At 41.9% G+C, this 20,670-nt stretch overlaps 1 protein-coding gene across 1 annotated transcript in view; it reads left to right on the plus strand.

The window, feature by feature from the left end:
• Nucleotides 1-20,670, plus strand: part of LOC126545854 (5-oxoprolinase) — a 160,841-nt gene that overhangs the window by 19,731 nt on the left and 120,440 nt on the right. Inside the window, exons 6-16 of the mRNA XM_050193858.3 lie at nt 691-770; nt 848-900; nt 992-1,104; nt 3,127-3,215; nt 4,528-4,645; nt 7,001-7,143; nt 11,108-11,346; nt 15,706-15,794; nt 16,279-16,360; nt 16,446-16,613; nt 17,400-17,541. Coding sequence (XP_050049815.2) covers nt 691-770; nt 848-900; nt 992-1,104; nt 3,127-3,215; nt 4,528-4,645; nt 7,001-7,143; nt 11,108-11,346; nt 15,706-15,794; nt 16,279-16,360; nt 16,446-16,613; nt 17,400-17,541 — 1,316 coding nt within the window. The remainder of the gene's footprint in view (nt 1-690; nt 771-847; nt 901-991; nt 1,105-3,126; nt 3,216-4,527; nt 4,646-7,000; nt 7,144-11,107; nt 11,347-15,705; nt 15,795-16,278; nt 16,361-16,445; nt 16,614-17,399; nt 17,542-20,670) is intronic.

Here is a 20,670-nt window from a genome sequence, read left to right on the forward strand (position 1 = left end):
TCCGTAGCACGCTTGGGGCTCTGATGCTTAGGATAGTGATAAACACTGTTCCTCTCAATCTCTGGGACCTCAGGCCTAAAAAAGTTATGCAGACAGGGGCTTCATTATATGGCCCAACAAAAAGTCTAGTCATGCTCACGCTGGGTTTAAAGCTTTTGACAAAGACTTTAGTACATGGCAACTGGACAATGTTGTAAATTTTTTTTGCACTGTAACAACTGTATTACTACATGAAGATCTAATGTTGACTCGGTCTGCTTCAGGCATTTCACAATATATCCGCACGTCCAGTTAATAGTAAATAGTATTGACACGTGTACTTGCCTATCTTTATCGGGCAACCATGTTTCACCGCCTAACAAATGTTATCGCACAGTGCAGGATGCGCCTGCATGTATCGGAAGTTTCTGGAATGTTATTGATGGTTCCATCCGATGTCTGTCACCGAAACTTGTGCAATCTGATTGCATGTATGCACGACGCGAATAGTGTAGAACTTTGGGGAAGACACGCGGGTGCCAGGGATTCTCTGGAACATTCGATGACTGATGTATAAAAGCTGACGCGCTTGACCCGCTGATCAGATTTTTCGATGCTCGCAGACTGGTGTGTAAAAGAGATGTAATAAAATATAAGCATGCTGGTATTAATCTTGTGCACTTATATTTTCTTTTTCTATGTTTTTTCTAGCTTGTGTTGATGCTTACCTGACTCCATGCATCAAGAACTATGTCAAGAGTTTTGCGTGCGGATTCAATGACAACATCAAAGTAATTTTTTCTCTCTTTCATTGATGCTGGAGAATGACAGCATAAGCAACCTCCCTCCTTTTCTTTCAATCCTACAGGATGTTACTGTCCTCTTCATGCAATCCGACGGGGGATTGACACCCATGGAAACGTATGTACTTGGAGCTCCTTGCTTTTTCTTCTCAAATTATTTTAATGTGTACAATTTTCTTGGTGCCTCTTATGTGTGTACTCGCTGACAGGTTTTCAGGCTCCCGATCTATTCTGTCTGGTCCAGCTGGGGGCGTAGTTGGCTATGCTAAAACTTCCTACAGTGCTGAACACCAAGTGCCAGTAATTGGCTTTGACATGGGAGGTTGGTGTCAAGTTATCTGTTTATATGCCTTTTGCAAAAGCCTAAACGTTTTTAGGGTCATAGCACAGTATCATATCAGGTGTGGTTCTTTGATGGTATGGTGCAGTGCCCATGACTTTGGATGAATCAGTATTTGTATCAGTAAAGATGAATCAGCATTTTAACATGCTTGGGATGTGTTTGAGATTGAACCCTTATTGACTAAATTTTAAGCAATTTTATTATTTTCTTGGTAATTATGTCACAATAGTTCCCACCATGTATATTTATTATGCCACTATATTCAGGTCCTTGCACTGTTGATGGTGCTGCTGTGTATAGATGCTTTTGTGCTTGGGTTAAGTGAGACATGACTTCAGCAGCAAAACTACTCCAGAAAAGTTTTGAAGTTTTCAGAAAAATGTAGTTTTTGTATTAACTGATTTTGACTTACAGTTTCACCTGAAAGTATATTTTTCGTTCTTGATTCTTGCAGTGTAGTTATGTCGCATTCTTGTCATAACGAAAGTAAGAGTGAGAGGAACCGAGGAAACTGGCACACCATCATAGAGCCAATAGACAATAATGCCAGGAAAGCATAGAGGAAATTTACTGTGTCTTATATTGAAATGCTGAAATAATAAGGAAAACGCAAATTAAGATGGAAGAAAAGACAACTTGTCAGCGTTGGGTGTGTGATGGTGTGCACTCAGTACTGTCAACCAGCATGTCTCAATGGAGGAGGGGCCCAGGGCCCCCCTCCTCTGGGTTCTCCAGCATCTGTGATGCCAGCTTATGGTAATTTTATTGATAAATTGCCTCACTTCTGGGCATTCAATGCTACAACAATGCATCATTTTTCGTTGCTGCTTAGTTGTTATTCTTCTCACCATAAACAAATAAGTTTGTGTCAAAGGCTGTGGCATTTTGGACATGGGAGTTCTGTGCTCTGATTTAGAAACTGGGAAAATTGGACTACTGTAATATCTTGGTGTCATGGCCCATCCCCCCATGCATATAATGAATAGAATAAAGAATGGTGTGTGGACATTATCTCAGTGTCAGAGCAGCAAAACTTTATGAACCACTGAACAAGACTGTTTATGGTTGCCAGTGGTTTCCAAGGGAGTTTTATGTGCCCATTATTCCTATTGACGCATACAAATTAAGCAATGTAAGTTGGAAGTGCAGGGGAGTGGTGCTGCCCCCCTCCCCATTCCGTATTCCAACATCACTGTCAGTCAGTCTGCATTTCCTATTGTGAAAAGCAACATGAATGCCAGGGTGCAGTGGCAAGGATTCACCACCTGTAGACGGTAGTCTTGGGAGCAAGACATTTGGACTATGAAAAATATTCGCTTCTTACCTGTAGGAATGTTTTTTATTGTAAAAGGGCTGCCAAAAAAAAAAAGGAAGAAAAAAAAGAAAGAAAGGAAAAGGACAGGGTTGCATAATGAATTTTCTTGCCCTGAGATGTTAACAGGAACCTGTGTGATAAAATTTTGGGTTGCTCTGCAGAAGCTGTTTTCAAGTGTTGATACATGAAAAAGCCATTTTGAGATTAGTTAAAACACAGTGCATTTCCTTTATTTCTTTGAACACATGAAGTCATGCTTAAATGCTTCTTCCAGAAATTAATCCATACAGATCTGAGCCAAACTGTCAAGGAATCTTAAGTTGTGTCCGAAGAGACATTGTGTCTGCAGTTGTATCCAGGGATATTATTATATTTTATTTGCTGTTAAATTTGTTGCTGCCTATGTATACACCTGTGCACTGATCTATGAACTCTAATTTGCTTTATCATTTTTTTTCGTTTCATTTTTTTATTTAATAATGTTTGTTTTCATAATGCAAAAAAAAAAGAATGTCCTAATTTAGGTCAATAAATTGCAATGGGCACTGGACTTTAATGTTTTATTATGCGAAACAAATTCTGTAACTGTCACATCCTCCTTGTGCATTACTGTTTGCCTGTCATTCATGAACCATGATAAAATGGCTGTTTTGTTTTTTATAACTCTTGATTGTTTTACTTATCAGGAACATCTACTGATGTTAGCCGATACGATGGTCATTTTGACCATACCTTTGAGACAACAACTGCTGGTGTGACGATTCAAGCTCCTCAGGTAAGAGGTTTATGATCGATCTTTTAAAGGGGCATACATGCCTTATTTTAGTGCATCCCTCTTACAGTAGTAATTGTCTATGAATGCTCCTTATTTTTGGTGCGGAGCACAGGTAACCAGTAAGTAATACAACAAATCAGAGGTAAAGCCTCATCTCAGTGTTATTTGCAAATGGGCTTGTCTTCATTACAACAAGAAAGCGTGTCTTTCAAAGACTGAGTGAGACATTTGTAAATTGTGCCATTGATGTTTGCAGAGGGAATTAGAGTGAACTACAAGTTGGGAGGTCTTTTGAAATTATCAGAAGTGGTGTTTGGTGAGGAGTGCAGAACACAGCACTTCCTTTTTGTCAAGAAGATGGCCAGTCTGGGCATCGGTGACCTCAAGCCTGTTGCTAAGCCGGAATATTCAAAGTGTACTTACAGCCTATAGTTATTGCAAACAGAAACATATAATAAATGCTTGCAGCTAATGCATTTTACTGATTATAGTCCGTGACAATACTGCAGGTACAATTTTTTGCAATATTTTGGAATAGTCCCATGAATATTTAAAATTTAAAACTATATAGTTTAGTTGCTCTCCAAGACTTCATTTTAGGTTCATTGCCTTATTAATTATATGTTAATGACTTGCTTAATTGCCTTGATCATTCGCAGTGAACCCAAAGGGTACTGGGCCACTATATAGGAGGGGGATTTGTGAAAGAAATTCCAACGAAGTTAAGACAAGTAATGAAAAATCACAAGTTACAAACTGCTACAATTAACACATTGAGTAAAGCAGATCATAATGAATGCATGCATGCACACGCACACAGAGCATAAGTACAACAACATTATATTAATTAAAATAAAGAGAAGTCATGCTTTGTAAAACTAGCTAGGCAATGATGCAGTGCAATGCATCAGAATTGGCATATAAAAATATCTTCATAATGAATATGAACTATAAGTGATCAACCATGTTTCCAAGATTGTGGTAATCAATGTTTGCCTTAATATTGCATTACAAATTTTACAGTGCTTCTTTTGCAGTTCAAAAAACTGCAGTCACTATATTCTGGTTCTTCCGCTTTAATGATAGAGGCATCAGAAATAATTGTTGCCCCATTTATTTAATTGTCATAGTGCATGATTACACATTGAATCACTTTTTAACAGCAGACATGCTGTGAAGTTAGTGAAACGCCACAATAGGATGCTACTGAAACCCAAATATGAAGCTAAATTGGTGTCAGTTGTCACAAATTTTTAATATATTTGTCATCTCAGTGGCTAATTCTGTAGTTTGTTCACATTGTGTTTTTCAGCTGGACATCAGCACAGTGGCAGCTGGTGGTGGCTCTATGCTTTTCTTTCGGTCTGGGCTCTTTGTTGTGGGACCAGAGTCAGCTGGGGCTCACCCTGGACCAGTTTGCTATCGGAAAGGTGACCATTTTACTGCCTCTTACATATCATAAACTGCTGTAGTTGGATCACATGATGACTTTTTTTGGCACATTGTGTTAATATCAACTTTTTTTTGATACCAGGTTACTAGGTTAAATTACTAGGTTATAAAACTATTACAGCTTAAAAAAAATTAAGCTGTAATAATTTTATAACCTAGTAATCACCATAGCCTCCTGATAATGTCTTAGAGTTGAGGTCAACTTTCTTCCTTCTTTTAGCTTTTTAATACATTACTGAAAAACTAATATCTCTTTATTACAGGTCATTATAAATTACTTATAAACATTGTCCAAATGGGATATTTATTTTGGTGAAGACATTACGTTTCTTGATAATGCGATCCCAAATACACAACTTCCATTTTTTTACATGTCATAAGCTAATTTTTATTTTGTGTAAGGTGGCAACTAGGGAGCTTAGCAGTATCACCAATGTTATGTTCCACCTTTTAAGATCGGTCTTGGTAATGGGAATGTAATGCAGGCTGATATCATGTGTTTCCAAGCATACAGTCATGTTTTAAATATAATATGGCAGTATGGTGTCTAGTGTTGTAATAATGAAAATACTATGTTATTACTATAACTATATAGGCTCTGTAATGATCTGTTTTCTATGTTAATTATCCTGTTATCTGCACTGTAAAACAGTGCAGATATCAGGACATGAGATACAAACGGGACACCTGCATTGGCTGTTGCAAATATTTTTGTTCAAGATGGTGTGATATGTATATAACATACAAGCCATGGTTATGCTTAGAGATAGACACGCCTAATTCTAGACTTCTAGACAAGTCTAGACTTCTGTTGCAGTAAAATATAATTACACTCATAAATTATTACCATTAATTTGCCTTTTTCTATGTTTCCTGTTATCTGTAATCTCTTCTGTTAGTACACTATGACTGCACATTAAGTGAAGCTAGAATAATATGTCCTAATATATCTTTGCATACTTTTGTCACATGATGCTTGGTGTTTATTCAAAGCACTAGTAAATAGTGACATATGCATGCCTCATGCTTTGAGGAATGAGGTAAAAATTTGAATGAAGTTAAGCTCAAGTATGTTGCTTATACTTCATTCAAATTTCTGCTGGGTTCCACAAATAGTTCAGCTTCACAGGGCTTGCTGATGTTACTAGAGTACAGAAATGCTTTAAATCTTGATTATACGAACACAGCTAATATGAATGTCTGGATGATATGAGCTAAGAAACACCCCTGGCTGATGCCTAGTTTGTACAATGCTAAATTTTCAGGTTATACAAATGCTCTTCCATGCCATCTTGCAGTATATGGATCATGACCGCTGGCAGTAACATGGTGAAAAGGCCAAGAGAAGTTAACATTTTTTTGCTATTCTGGTGAAAAGGCAAGCTCCAACGAGTAGAAAGCTGGTCCTGCAATGTTATACGGTACTTCATGTGACCATGCTGTGGTAACACTCACTTGTGTCTTTTCCGCAGCCCAGCCAATTGGACAATCCTACAGTTTCGCAAGCCCTTTGCTCCAATTTGCTCTTCTCTATCATCCCACATGTGCATGTATTGCCAACGCTGTAATCATTATCCACACTAGCTGCTTTCTGCAAACATTAAGCTGCAGAAGGCGTCCACAGACTCAAGCACGTACCTGACCAGTGGTTGGTTGTGGGTCTGTTTTTCAGTTTCTCTGTGTGAGAAGAACCGAGCAAGTTTATGTGTGGATGCTAGCCTTCTAACTAATTACTGCAGCATGACATTGAGTGTCACTGATGCACAATCAATGACATGTGATGCATATATGAGACTACACATTGGCAAATACCTGACTGTTACAAATTGTCAGCTAGGCATAGTTGAACTGGAGCATAGGATTGAGCAACGCTTTATTAAAGAGCTTTCCATGCTGGTGGCACTGTAAAAGGCAAATTTTTTTTTTTTTTACCTGAAACTATTTGCTTTAAATGGTTTCTTTTAGGACCTTTTACAGTCCTTGCTCTGCCAAAATATCAGGCATAGATGGTGCAGGACCTTTTGAGCCATCAATAAATTCATGTGAATGTGTCTCTGCTGCCTCAGTATACAAATTTCATTTATCTTGGTATATGAATTATGGTTTATACATATATTCATGACTATACATATATTCGGCAGGTTCGTGTCATCGAGATTCTGCTGTATTGTGTTAAAGACCTGATTGTTGTTGCAAATTCAAATGTGTGTAACCACTGCAGAAATTTTAGGCTTATAAGCTTGCGTCAATAAAGTGTTCATTAGGTTTGTGCTTCTATCATTTTTCCATGTTGCATAATCCTATAACAGCCTGACCACATTCCATTTTTTCAGGAGGTCCACTAACTGTGACTGATGCTAATGTGTGCTTGGGCCGGCTGTTACCAGACTATTTTCCAAAGATTTTTGGCCCATCAGAAAAAGAGCCACTGGATAAAGAAGCTGCTGTAGCAGCTTTTCGTAGACTCACACACGAGGTAATTTCGTAGTTCTTGAAATAGCAGGGCTTTAGGGGTGCATTGATATTAAAGGGGCCCTGACCCATCCCTCAGGCAGTAGCAGTCGAAGCGCTCGTCGATTGTGAGCAAAACACCACCCCCTATTCTATCAGTGTGATCGCTATGGTAGACAACATACTTTTTATCACAGTGAAACAATTCAGAATTTAGTATTTTGCTACTGAGTCATGTTTCAGTTAGAGCAATTAGATTGGCTTCCAGATCATTAATAAGGGTGCTTAATTCATCCCTCTTGCAGAAAATACTCTGGTAATTACTATGGTAATACAGTTATTTCAGAAGCTGAGGTATCAAGCGCCTTTTAAAATGTAAATTAAATTTATTGCTTCATAATTGCTATGGCTTGGCAAGTGCCAAACTTTGTACTGTAACTACATGAAAGAAGAAAAGATATAGGTTTCTGGTTTTCTGGTGCTATATCAGGATAATGCTTTAAATGCCTAAATGGTGGTGCCTGAACATGACACATTACTTTGGTGAATGATTGTTTTGATGTGAATGACTATTGTAGATGTAGAATTGCATGGCAGATGTAACGAATTCGTCACCTTTCATACAGATGGTCAGTCTGTCAGTCTTAACCACAGCTATTGATGCTGGCACTGCTAATGGTAATAATATAGGCAGTCTCAGGTCAACAATGGTCAACAATAATGAAGGAATGTTACATATATTTTTTAAACTAAAAGTATGATGTCAAATTTCATTTTTGACTTTAGTGTAATGTGCTTGGCTCTAGCAAACATCTAGACCTCGCACGTGTACCAAAAAAATCTTTGTTGATGCAAAGAGCAGCTGCTGTTAGCTGGGAATAAACCAGCAATGGTGTAGTTCACAGGTTGACACATTTATGGCGGAGAGAAAACAATTTCATTGTTACTCTTCTCAGCCTGCAAAAGTGCTTCCAAAGAATCAACTTACATGAAATGTCAGATAATGTATGGCACAACCAGAAATAAGGCACCATCATAAAAATGCACAAGCACTGGAGCTGTTTGAAATTGTTTGCATTATTCTGTGAACACTAGTTCTTACTCTTTCATCCACATGAAGGGCACATTGTGGTGTGTTAGTCTCTTCAGAGGCTCAGCAATTTTTAGATGTCCCTTAATGAAATGACGGTAGTAGGCGCAGAGGCCCAAAAACCGCTGAACAGCCTTCTTGTCTTTAGGACGAGGGAACTCAGCAGCGGCAGCCAGCTTCTCGGGGTCTGGCCGAAAGCCCTGGGGGCTGACCACATGTCTAAGGAACTTGAGTTCCTGAAAAGCAAAGTGACATTTTTCAAGCTTGATCGTGAGATTTGCTTGTGGATAGCATTTAGAATGCTTTTCAGTTGTGCCAGATGTTCATCAAACGTGCTTGAAAACACAACAATGTTGTCCAGGTAGACCAGGCACATCTTCCACTTCAGTTCAGCGAGTACAGTGTCGGTCATTCGCTGAAATGTGGAACACAGGCCGAATGAGAGGAGTCGAATTCATATAGCCCATCGGGAGTCACAAATGCAGTTGTCTTGTGGTCACACTCCTCGACTTTAACCTGCCAGTACCCTGACTTAAGACCTAATGAGGTAAAGAACTGGGCATGGCGTAGATGGTCCAAGGCATCGTCAATCCATGGTAGGGGGTAAGCATTGCGTTCTGTGACTTTGTTAAGCTGTTTGTAGTCGACATAATAGCATAGTGTGTTGTCCTTTGAACAACAGAAGATGCCTAGAGAGTGTGTACCACTACGCGTTTCAGCGTTCTTGTTCAAGTGGCTGGTGGACACAGGTATCAGCCTATCTCGCTTCAATATATTCACACAGGCACCATGCTCGGATCTTGTAGCAGCACCACTAGATGGCGTGCCATGTTCAGTGCGAAGCACAAGAGAGGAATGGCTGCACACATGCCTCATATGTGGCACATTTCGGTGGTGGCAATATGGTGTGTTGCTACACTGCTTCAATGCTAATCACATTAACGTTGACATTCATTGTGAGATGTAAGTGTAAGTGTAAGTGTACTTACTAAGTGTAAGTAAAGCACCATAGATCTTGTCCAGGATGCACATGAAATAACTCCTACATTTAAGCTTTCTGTGGCTACATGTTGACTGCATATTGTACAGCTGCTATGTGTGTCATTGCACTAGGTATCTCCTGATGCGGTCATCCTTAACCACAAAACGGGACCGGAAACAGGAATAGAGGGCCCAGGAGCACATGGGGAGCTAGAGCTGGGGTGATATTGTGACAATAAAATTATGGGTTCTTCAGCAATCTATAACTGAAAATTTGACCTTGTCTTTTGGTGGTTCTCAAAAAGTAGTAATCTTAAAAAGTGGACTTCATTTTCTAGTTCACCGTTACGTGCTGCTGCTTCATTGCAACAGTGGGTTTTAAATATTCATATGCTACACAAACCTACTTACATGGCTCCTGGCTTCGTCTGACCTTGTTATCTGGGCATGCAAGGAGGAGGCTTTGCTAACAGTGATGTCTTTACAGAGACTAGAACTGTCTTTACAGATACTAAACAAACTTTGGACTCCATTTGAAAAACATTGTCCAAATGAAAAATAATGAAAATGTCCTCGTAGATGTATGTGCCACCTCTTTCTTCAGTGCTTAGCTGGGTGGAATAAAAGAAATACTAAATAGTACATTTCTTGCTGTAATTATCTCTGGTATTGGCCACTCTGTGTAACAGAATACTACTGTATAAGAAAAGATTGGAATAAAAGTAAAGAATTATTATAAAACACAGCCCCCTGTCTATGTTTTAGTATAATTTTTGCTGTAGAGATGATTAATGATATGGCTGTTTTGAGGCTTAGCACTATTCAAGTTCAGAGTATGCATTTTGGTCTAGCAATAAAGGGCACTACTGTGATGTTTCATTATACAGGGTGTCTTCAGCTAACTTTAGCCAGAATTTAAAAATATGCCGATGCACTCTAAGATGACGCGACCAAATGCATGTTGCTCACTTTTGTATGTAGTGTGCCATGCTATATTTTGTATTTTGCTTAATTAGATAATTAGTCAAGATTAATAAACCGGTTTCTGAATCAACGAATCGAGCAAAAAGATTCCAATTAGAAAGTTGCAGAGCGGTTTGCAAAACGTCATAATAAACCGTTTCCGTTTTTTCTATCTATTAAGCATTAGTGTTTTTGAGCTTACTGTGGATGCCCGCGAAATACAAAAAAATACCACATGACATACCCGCTTGTGCGCTGTGATTTCTGTGCTTCCAAACTGTCCGCGTACAAACGAACATAGCATCTAGCGGGCGTGCTACCGCTTAAAAGGCGACAGGGCAGTGACGAAGGCGTTGGCTGTGTGATTTACGCCAGTGATGTGCTTCTCTCGCGGCGGTTCATGATAGTGATAAGCAGATGCAGTGCAGCACACCTGACTAAATGCTATGTTCGTTTGTGCGCGGAATGCTTGGGAGCAGTGCAATCACGATGCGCAAGCAGGCATGTCACATGGTTTTTTTCTTTTCATTTTGCAGGCATCCGCAGTAAGCTGAAAAACACTAATACTTAATAGATAGAAAGACAGAAACTGTTTATTCAGACGTTTTGCAAACCGCTCTGCAACTTTCTAATTGGAATCTTTTTGCTCGCTTCGTTGCTTCAGAAACTGGTCAGTTAATCTTGACTAATTATCTCATTAAGCAAAATACAAAATATAGCGTGGCACACTACATACATAAGTGAGCAACATGCATTTGGTCGCGTCGTCTTAGAGCGTATCGGCATATTTTTAAACTCTGGCTAAAGTTAGCTGAAACACCCTGCATAGTATGCCTGCTTCTTAAGTTAACCTGCTTGGCAGGTGGTCTCTAGCAGCTGCATAATTTGTTTGTTTGCTTGTTTGTTTCTTTGTTTATGGATTCTTGGTTATACAGCTGTCAATGGCATTGTGCAGGTGAATTTGTTCCTGAAAAGCCAGCCTGGTAGTGCAAACAAGCACATGACCTTGGAACAAGTTGCAATGGGCTTCATTAATGTGGCCAATGAGTCTATGTGTCGTCCAATTCGAGCCCTGACCCAAGGCAAAGGCTTTGATGTTTCCACACATTTGCTAGCTTGTTTTGGAGGTGCAGGAGCACAACATGCCTGTGCTATTGCCAGAGCTCTTGGCATGACAAAAGTTCTCATTCACAGGTAGGAAGATGATATCTTTGTATTTTTTTACATCTCACTCTTTGTGATGCCATTTCCCTGTTTATCAAATGACTATTTGCACTCTGTAAAGCTGTTTGAATATTTTACAGAAACGCTGTTATTGAAACCAGGTGCAGTGAAGAATTGTCCAACTTAAATGTCTACGATGATTCATGTACCAGGTATCCCAGTTAACTTGGACCAAGTTTTAAAAAAACCCAAGAGCTCTAGAGAAATCGTACTGACTGCATAGTAGCGGCAGTCATGTGTACTTACAGCCAGTATTTTTTAAATCATGAAGTATTAATTAATTGATATTAATTAATGATCCTTTATTTAATTATTGCTTGAATTGCAAACATGTGAATTACAAAGTTGTAGGGCACCTTAAATAACCTCCAAATCAAGCATTTATTTTGTGCTGAAGTGTGCCTGGTTGTTTTTTCGAAGAAAAAACAAATGCCTGCAAAAGACGCAAAATATGAAATAGATGCGCACTTGCGTGCCGCTACTCAAGCGCCTCCTAGCAACCTCTGAAAGATATAACCTTGCCTTCGTTTATTGCCACATCGTACAAAGCTTCATCATGTAGGATGGCTTGAGAGGTTTCGTGACCTAACTAATGTGATGCTATAAGCGTCAGCACCTGTGGACTCAAGAATGTTGTGCTCGATTATGAGGCACTCTGGATAGCTTTAACCTTTGTGAATCATGAAACAAAGCTACAAAAGAAATTCAAGCAATGTTGAAAAATACAGTGTGCTAAAGAGCACGAAAAAAGAAAAAAGACAGCTTTCGAAAAAGCAGAAAGGAGCTACTCGGGAGTTTATTTGAATAAAGAATAAACCAAAAGCATGTAAGGTATCTCAGCCGACCACAAAGAAACATCCAAAGGTGCAACTGGTTTAGCCATTTATGCTTTCTGTCTCTTGAACTCCAGAAAAGAAGCAAAACAAAGCAGTTTTTTACCTGTTTCTATGTTTGTCGCAGGCTTTTTTATGTAAGGATAGGGTGACATCATGAAGGTGCGTTAAACAGTCATGTTTTACACCAGTTTTGAGCGGTTATTTTCCACTGCCACGTATAGCACATGCTCAAACAGGTCACCGTCTGAAGCAATATAGTACTTGCTTCTTTCCAACACTTGTGCTGTTGCAGTTTTTACCAACGACATTGGAATCCCGCGGCAGACTCTGCTTATTTTTGCCTTTAGGGCATCTGGTGTGGTAGTTTCGCTGCTATACATGCAATCTTTCACGTAGCCCCACAAGAAGAAATCCAAAGGTTTCATGTTCGGCGACCTTGCAGGCAGGGTACAGGTCCGTGATGGTCAATCCACTGTCCAGGAAAAAGCTTTTCAAGCCACGCTCGAGACTGACTGCTACTACGCGCAGGAGCACCATCGTGTTGAAATCAGATGTTCCGAAGGTGCGCAAGTGGAACGTTGCAACAGGCGTCATTCACGGGGCCCTTGAGGATGTTGTTGACGTAGCGCTGCGCCGTTAGTGTGTTGTCAAAAAAAAGATGGGTCAGATGATGTTGCCATAAAAAATACCGCACCACACATTAAATGACCACTGGTGTTAGTGTTGTGTTTGTACCAGCCAGTGGGGATTCCTATCACTCCAGTAGTGCACGTTGTGAAGATTAACTTGTGCATTTCTGGAGCAATGAGCTTTATCCGTCAAAAGCACGCGAGTGAGAAAGTCCGGTTCTTCTTCACATTTTGGGCAAATCCAATTAACAAAGTCAAGTCTGTTTTCAAAATCTTGGTCTTCAAGTTTTTCTTGAAGATCTACATGGTACGGGTGCATATGACGTTTTTTTTTAATTCTCCACACTGGCATCGCGTACACCACCATGAGGGTTAGCAGCAAAGAATGCCAAAACATCCATTTCCTCTTCTTGAACTACCATCACAGTCACTTTCTTGTGGAGCTACCTGTCTTGCAAAGGACTTCGTACATTGTAAGTATTGTTGATGGACTAGGGCGTCCTCCATAATGCCACATCCGGAATAGCCCGGCTGCCTTCCTCTTGTCGCCGTGCGCTGCCCCCAAAGCCAGGATCATTTTAGCCTTCTGATCATTCATGAAGGGCGTGACTGTTTTCTTGAAGAGCAGGTAACTGGCATGGTATCGTTGAGATTTCCCTTTATTATCTACGCACTGACATGTCAAGCACAAATGATTCACGTAATCGACAACAGCATATGCTGGCCATACAGATCTGCCAAAATGTATTAGATGGACATAGCCTGTGCAAGGTTTGTTTCTGTTGTTAAAGGGAACAAAAGGAACACACGCTTATCTACAGAACAAGATGAGTGTGCAAAATTACAGTCCCAAGTGCGTCGTCATGGTTTCCCAGCTTCGAAATCCCCCCCCACCTTCCCTTCTATGGCTCCACTAGGCTTACCAATGCGTCAGCGGCATGTTCTCGTGATGCTGCGACCATCACATAGCGTGAAGCCCTGTATCGAGCTGCCACCACTAGTAAAGCTGTGTATCCGTGGCTATTCACTTGGGAGCGCTTGAGTAGCGGCGCGCACATGCGTATCTGTTTCATATTTTGGATGTTTCGTGCACTTTTGTTTTTTTCTCTGGAAAACCAACAAGACAAAGCTGAGCACAAAACAAATGCTCGATTCAGAGGTTTTTTGCGGTGCCCTACAACTTTGGAATTGATATGTTTGCAATTCAAGCAATAATTAAAAAGTTCACTAATTAAAAGCAATTCATTAATAATTTGTGATGAAAAAAATACTGCCTGAAAGTACACACGACTACGGCTACTATGCAGTTGGTACGATTTCTCTAGAGCCCTTGGTTTTTTTCAAATCTTGGCCCAAGTTAACTGGGAAACCCTGTATACAACAACATATTAGAATGAGAGCAATGAAATTTCAAGGAAATGTTGGACATATCAAATGGGATCTGTGGGTAATTTTATGAGTGTGTGGACTAATTATTAATGCTGTGGGAGATAGTTAAAGTGTATTAATTGTGCTTTGAAGCTTTATGCGGTGTCCAACGGTGCAATTTCAGAATTATCAAACATATCAAGATGAAACTTAGTAGGAATTACGTTCATCTTAGGAGAAATTTTAAAGTTGTAGGTGTGCTGAGGAAACTGTAGGAAGTTCCAGACTGGCACTGAGGCCTTGAAACACGTTTCTTTTTCAAGCAGTGAATTAGATTTCAGAACTGATGCTGTAAACGAACGATTCACAATATCTTCTTGAAACTTTGGATATATATATATATATATATATATATATATATATATATATATATATATATATAATATGAGAGGTGCTCTATGCTTAGAACCAACCATTGAAGATATCTCTGAGTTAGAAGTGTTAAGGGTGCGCTGGAATGCGTATTCAGGTAATGTGGTGTACAGCTGGCCCCATTCTGGGAATCAATCAGTTAGGACCACCATGAATAGTAATACAATGGGCCTTTGGCACATTATAGTTGTAACAGTGGTGCACTAATAAAAAAACATTTTCTCAGGGCACCTGGAGCATATGGGTTGTGATCTGCCATTGGGTCACGGCACACAGAAATTACTTTGGGAACTGTTTCTGCAATAAACATTTAAAATACACAACATATTGAAATGTGAGGTACACAATATGTTGTATGGTTCATCTTGACAGGCTACTAGGTAGCATTACATACATGCAGTCAAAAAGCGTTTTGTTACTTACTGTGTAACCATGCCTATACCACAGAGGTTCTACTTCCTGTTGTATGAGGGACGTTTCAAAAGAAAGTTTATTCATTTATTTTCACATGGAAACTTTATTGCCCCAAAAAAAAATACACCATGGCATCACGAATTATACACCTTGCGCTATTTCTCCACATAGCCGCCACCGACATTGAGACATTTGTTGTAGCGTGCAATCAGTTTGAAGAAACCACTCTGGTAAAACTCAGTGCCCTGGGATGCAAGAAATTGTCGCACAGCCTGCTTCACCTCAGCATTGTTTTGGAAGTGACGTCCTGAGAGTGAGGCTTTCAATGCAGGGAACAGGTGCCCATTCATACCGGATAACAGTACGCACTTCCATTGGCGACTACGTTGTCAGCACACGTCTGTCTGCCATCGTGATTTGTACTCGAATAAACTCGGGCACACCGATCTGCTGCTACTCTCTCTTCGGTGCTCGGCGCATGCATCATTTCTCCTCCACTGACCGCTCCTTCTGTCGTTGAACCAGCGATGGGCATGGATTCTTATGGCGATTGTTTGTTTCACCTGGTGTACCATCCCTTAAAAAAAAATGATGAAACTTACTTTTGGAACGTTCCTCGTATGTATGTACACACTTTCTTTTTTTTCTAGATATGCAGGTATATTATCAGCCTATGGCATGGCACTTGCTGATGTTGTGGAAGAGTCTCAAGAGCCATGTGCTATGAAATATACTGCTGGTGAGAACACTGTGGTGTTTCATTTGGAATGTACAATTCAAAAATATTGATGGCCAGAATGTAGAATAGAAAGATATGTTGTCTATTTAGAAAAGGATTTTAAACATATTTAAACAAATAAAAATTATTTTTACATTTAACTTTCTTCTATATTTTATAATGTTACACAAAGAAAGATTTTAATTTTATATGTTCTTTTTAATGTTGCAATTAAAATGTACACTTTGACTTGTACTTTTGGAAGTCCTATTAACCACATGCCTATGTTACAGCATCTTTATTTTTACTGAGGGTTGATAGCTTGCAGTCATCAGGTATTCAGGAACATATCGCTCCATCACTAAGTCTGTCCCAACACTTGGTAAATTTTATGCATATCATTTTGCCTTCTATTCTATTTTGGCTTCTGTCTTTGCTTTCTAATTGTCTTGTGAAAATAAAGCCTGGTTAATTCACAGCAAAGGATAATTTTACTGTTTTCTAGGAAACATCCCTATGATTGATGCCAGAATCAAAGCTTTGAGTATGAAGTGCACAGAAGCCCTTCGTCGTCAAGGTTTTGAAAAGTGAGCCCACACAAATTAAATGCTATAGTTCCTAGCTGGTCACGGGTAAAGATATGTTAAAATTATAATATCCTCTTGATTCCAGGCAGAACATTATTGTCGAACCTTTTCTTCACATGCGCTATGACCGGACTGATTGTGCCCTCATGTGTCCACCTGACATCATTAAGAGTGGCACGAATACATCTTCTGGCTCTACTGCTGGGCAGGCTGTCTCCACATATGGAGATTTTGAAATGTCCTTCAAGGCAAGGTTAGTTTATCTTTGTTCATCTTAAGAGCAAACATTGTTGTATATAATTTAAGCATCTTAGGATATTCTGCTAAATGTAGCCACAGAAGGGAGAAATACACTGAACAGAATGAAGAGAATGTAGAAAGCATGAACCTCGTAACAGGATAAGTCATAATAGTGTGCCATGCTTGGCAATTTGTTAAACTGGAGCACCACTCCCTTTCTTTTTTGCTTATGCATTGAATGCTGACAAATGCATATTATGCAAGGTGGTGATTCACACAGGAATCCTTCACAGTGTTGTTAGTTTAGGCGTTCTGACGGCATGCAGAAGTCATGGGCATGTCGGTAAACTCAAATTTCTCCCTTTGTACAGCTTCTAGTATTAGAAGGAAATTTTCTGTGCAAGTTGCTTATTTGTTAAAAAAAAATATTTTTTCACCAAAATAATTTTTTGCCCTGTTTTCTCTCCTAAGCTACTCAGCAAATCAACATTATCTGACTTTATTATGCCAGTAATGAGGCTGTGTAGTTATTACAGCATGCTTGGGTGTTTTTTGGTAGCAAGTCTGTACTGAACTGTCATGGAATATTTGTTTACTTTGGAGCATTAGTCTTTCAATTTTTTGACAATGCATGTGTGGCCTTGGGTCAATTTTTTTTTCTTTTCTGCTTGTACAGTAATTAATATGAAGGCAGCTCAATAAAAGCAGTACAAGCAGTTGTAGAAATCAAATTCCTCAGTTTTATATTCCTCCCATGCTAGTGAGAAATGTCATTGTATCCTTTTGCAATGGGATGTAGGTACAAGCGGGAATTTGGCTTTGTGCTGCAAGGACGCAGCATAATTGTTGATGACATCCGTGTCCGAGCTGTGGGACGCTCGTGCCTGCCAGAGAGTGAGTGCCTTGATCCTGGAAAAGAGAAGTTGCCACAGCCCATTCAGGTGCCGTTCATGACACTGTTTTGTTTCAGCCTGATTTAATGTTAACTTTACATCATAGTAGGTGCTTGGTATCTTATATTTACAGGTGTCAAAGAGTCAGGGCATTGTAAGTAGCAAACTGTATGTTTGTGTGAACATAAAGAATTACTAACATATTAAATGATCGCTGCAACACCGTCTATGACAGGTGTACTATATATTTAGTATTAAAGGATGTATCCTTATAAAGCTTTCCAAACAGTGTTTTTAGGTGTGCCGTGTACTAACAGGGTCATAGGCCCCTGCTACAGGGGGGCTCCGGAGCTCGAGCCTCCTCCGGAGTTTTCCGAGGGTGGGGTGGGGGTGGCTGAGCCCCCCCCCCCCCCCCCGCCAGACACACACACCTGAAGTGTGTGGGAGATATGGGGTTCTCCTCCGTACTCTTAGGACAAAGGAACGACAACACAGTAGTGCAAACAATCACAAGGGCATTTATTGCACCTTTCATAGATCAATGCCTGCTAGCCAAGTTGCTATCCACAAAACATGCCGATGGGCGCGCGACAAATCTAGAAGTCCCGACTTACCGTGACCTGATAGCGAGCGAATATGTTCGCCCCATGCTGGATCCCAACGCCTGGTCGTTCGCGCGTGTTGTCACGCGAACGGTTTCCAAGGCGGCCACGCGAGACGGTCTTGCCAAAGCGTGGGTCGGCGCACGCGCGCCATGGCACGTCCCTACCGCTTGCTTCCCGAACCCAAAAAGGACGCGCCTTGTCTCTCGGCGCCCGAGTAACCCCGCTGCGGCGCGACACTCGTGCCATCTCTCGCACCGCGCTTGTACCACTGCGACCGCCGCGGGCGCCAGGCCACGCGAGCCGTGCGGTAAAACAGCATATCAGGGGATGCGTGAGAGTCGCGCATCCCCACATCCCCCCAACCTTAAATCACTTCTTATTCCGGCGAAACATGTGACACGGTCTAACATTAACCCGTGCTTCGCGAACAAGATAGTACATGCAACAGTGGTCGCGCAGAAGAAATGTCTACACGCTGTCTATAACATGCGAGCCGACTGTCCTTGGGTACACCGCTGGCGTCCGCCGGTCACAGCAGCAGCTTTGCGACTCGACGGCACGATCCCAGGCCAGGACTCCGGAGACGACGACGCAGCAGTCGGTATGAGCAAGCGTCGCTCGCGCCGACGCGCCCTGCTGGCAAGAGCCGCCGTAGCTTTCGGTGACTGCCGGCTCTTTTGTCCGCCGCCGAGGGTTGTGAGCTGGATACAGGAGGCCGCCGAAGTCGCCGCGCCGAACTGGCCACAGCATCACCATCGCTCGGGGTGGTTCGATCGTAGTCCGGGGCAGCAGCGCAGACGATGTGCAGGTGACGGCAAACCAGGGGTGACTCCAATCACGCTCCGTAAACTTGACACACTCGGCAAACACTAAAGTAGTGCAAGGGAGAGGAATTCTGCATGCGCATCGCTCACGTGGTACGATGTTCAACTCGGCCAGCAAAAGATCGGGCAGCTACTCAGATGCTAAGTTCACGTGAACGAAGCTCGCTTTCTTGAGTCGAACGAGTAATTTCAATTCGTGCGAGGCTAACTAGAATGAGGGACGCAAAGTGCAACACCTCAACGCCACGGTCCACCGGGTTGTGTCCTTCCACGTGCGACAGGCAGCTTCGTAAAGCCTTAGGCCTAAAGCGTCGCTACTCTGACAACAACCGGCATCCAACAAACACCCAAAATGGGCGCACAGGCAGCCGCGAGGAGACGTCAGCTCTGTGAGGTGGTCCTACTCCGCTCGGTGCACACAGCTTCCGAGTTGACGGTGCCCACCGTCCCAGACGGTGTCGGAGCGCCCGGTGCCAGGCCGCAATACCAGTCAGCCCGTAGTGGCACCCGTGGCCCGCGGCCACCCGGCTCCCAGAGCCGCGACTTCATCCGAGTTAAAGAGATAGAAGAAGCTATTTACATAAGAAATTCGGACCACCCACGAGGCTTCCGTACTCACTCGCTTCAGGCTTGCCACTGCTCCGCGGGCGCTGAGCCTCGCTCTCCCAGGATGCAGACCACGTGGCTCTCGTACCAACGAATGCCATTAAAAAAAACACTTGCGAAAAGGCTTAGCATGTTGACGAGTTCAAACACACTACAGCCACCGTCGCCTCTCTCAAGAAAGCACGCCGCCAACGCTAGCGATCAAAATCCATGCTAGCCCTACGCTTCGGTTCAAACAAAGGTCTCGAACGAAGCAAAACTGTTAAATCTATCGTCCGATGCCCCAAGAGCCCCATGTTGGGCGCCAGATGTGGGAGGTATGGGGTTCTCCTCCGTACTCTTGGGACAAAGGAACGACAACACAGTAGTGCAAACAATCACAAGGGCATTTATTGCACCTTTCATAGATCAATGCCTGCTAGCCGAGGTGCTATCCACAAAACATGCCGATGGGCGCGCGACAAATCTAGAAGTCCGACTTACCGCGACCTGATAGCGAGCGAATATGTTCGCCCCATGCTGGATCCCAACGCCTGGTCGTTCGCGCGTGTTGTCACGCGAATGGTTTCCAAGGCAGCCACGCGAGACGGTCTCGCCGAAGCATGGGTCGGCGCACGCGCGGCATGGCACGTCCATACCGCTTGCTTCCCGAACCCAAAAAGGACGCGCCTTGTCTCTCGGCGCCCGAGTAACCCCGCTGCGGCGCGACACTCGCGCCATCTCTCGCACCGCGCTTGTACCACTCCGACCGCCGCGGGCGCCAGGCCACGCGAGCCGTGCGGGAAAACAGCATATCAGGGGATGCGTGAGAGTCGCGCATCCCCACAAGTGCCATTACCAGATCTTTGTCACCCACATCATTTGAGGTTTCTTTTGACTTTCCTCGACCTTTTCACTTGAAATTTTACTGGGGCTAATAGCTTACTGCATCATTGTTGGCACAGGCGTGTGCGGCTTTTAATCCATACTTCCGCTTTATCTCTGCAAATTCTGACAATAAGGGAACACGCGCATTAGAAGCACTAGCGGCGGCTGCCTCCTTCGTATTTTCTCACTTCAACTTTGTTTTAAATTTCTGCTGTAAACACCATGCGCATACACAATATATTTAGATACACACAGGACAAAGTTTTTGAAAGAGA

The sequence above is a fragment of the Dermacentor andersoni genome, chromosome 1 (assembly GCF_023375885.2).
Source record: "Dermacentor andersoni chromosome 1, qqDerAnde1_hic_scaffold, whole genome shotgun sequence".
NCBI classification, from domain to species: Eukaryota; Metazoa; Arthropoda; class Arachnida; order Ixodida; family Ixodidae; genus Dermacentor; species Dermacentor andersoni.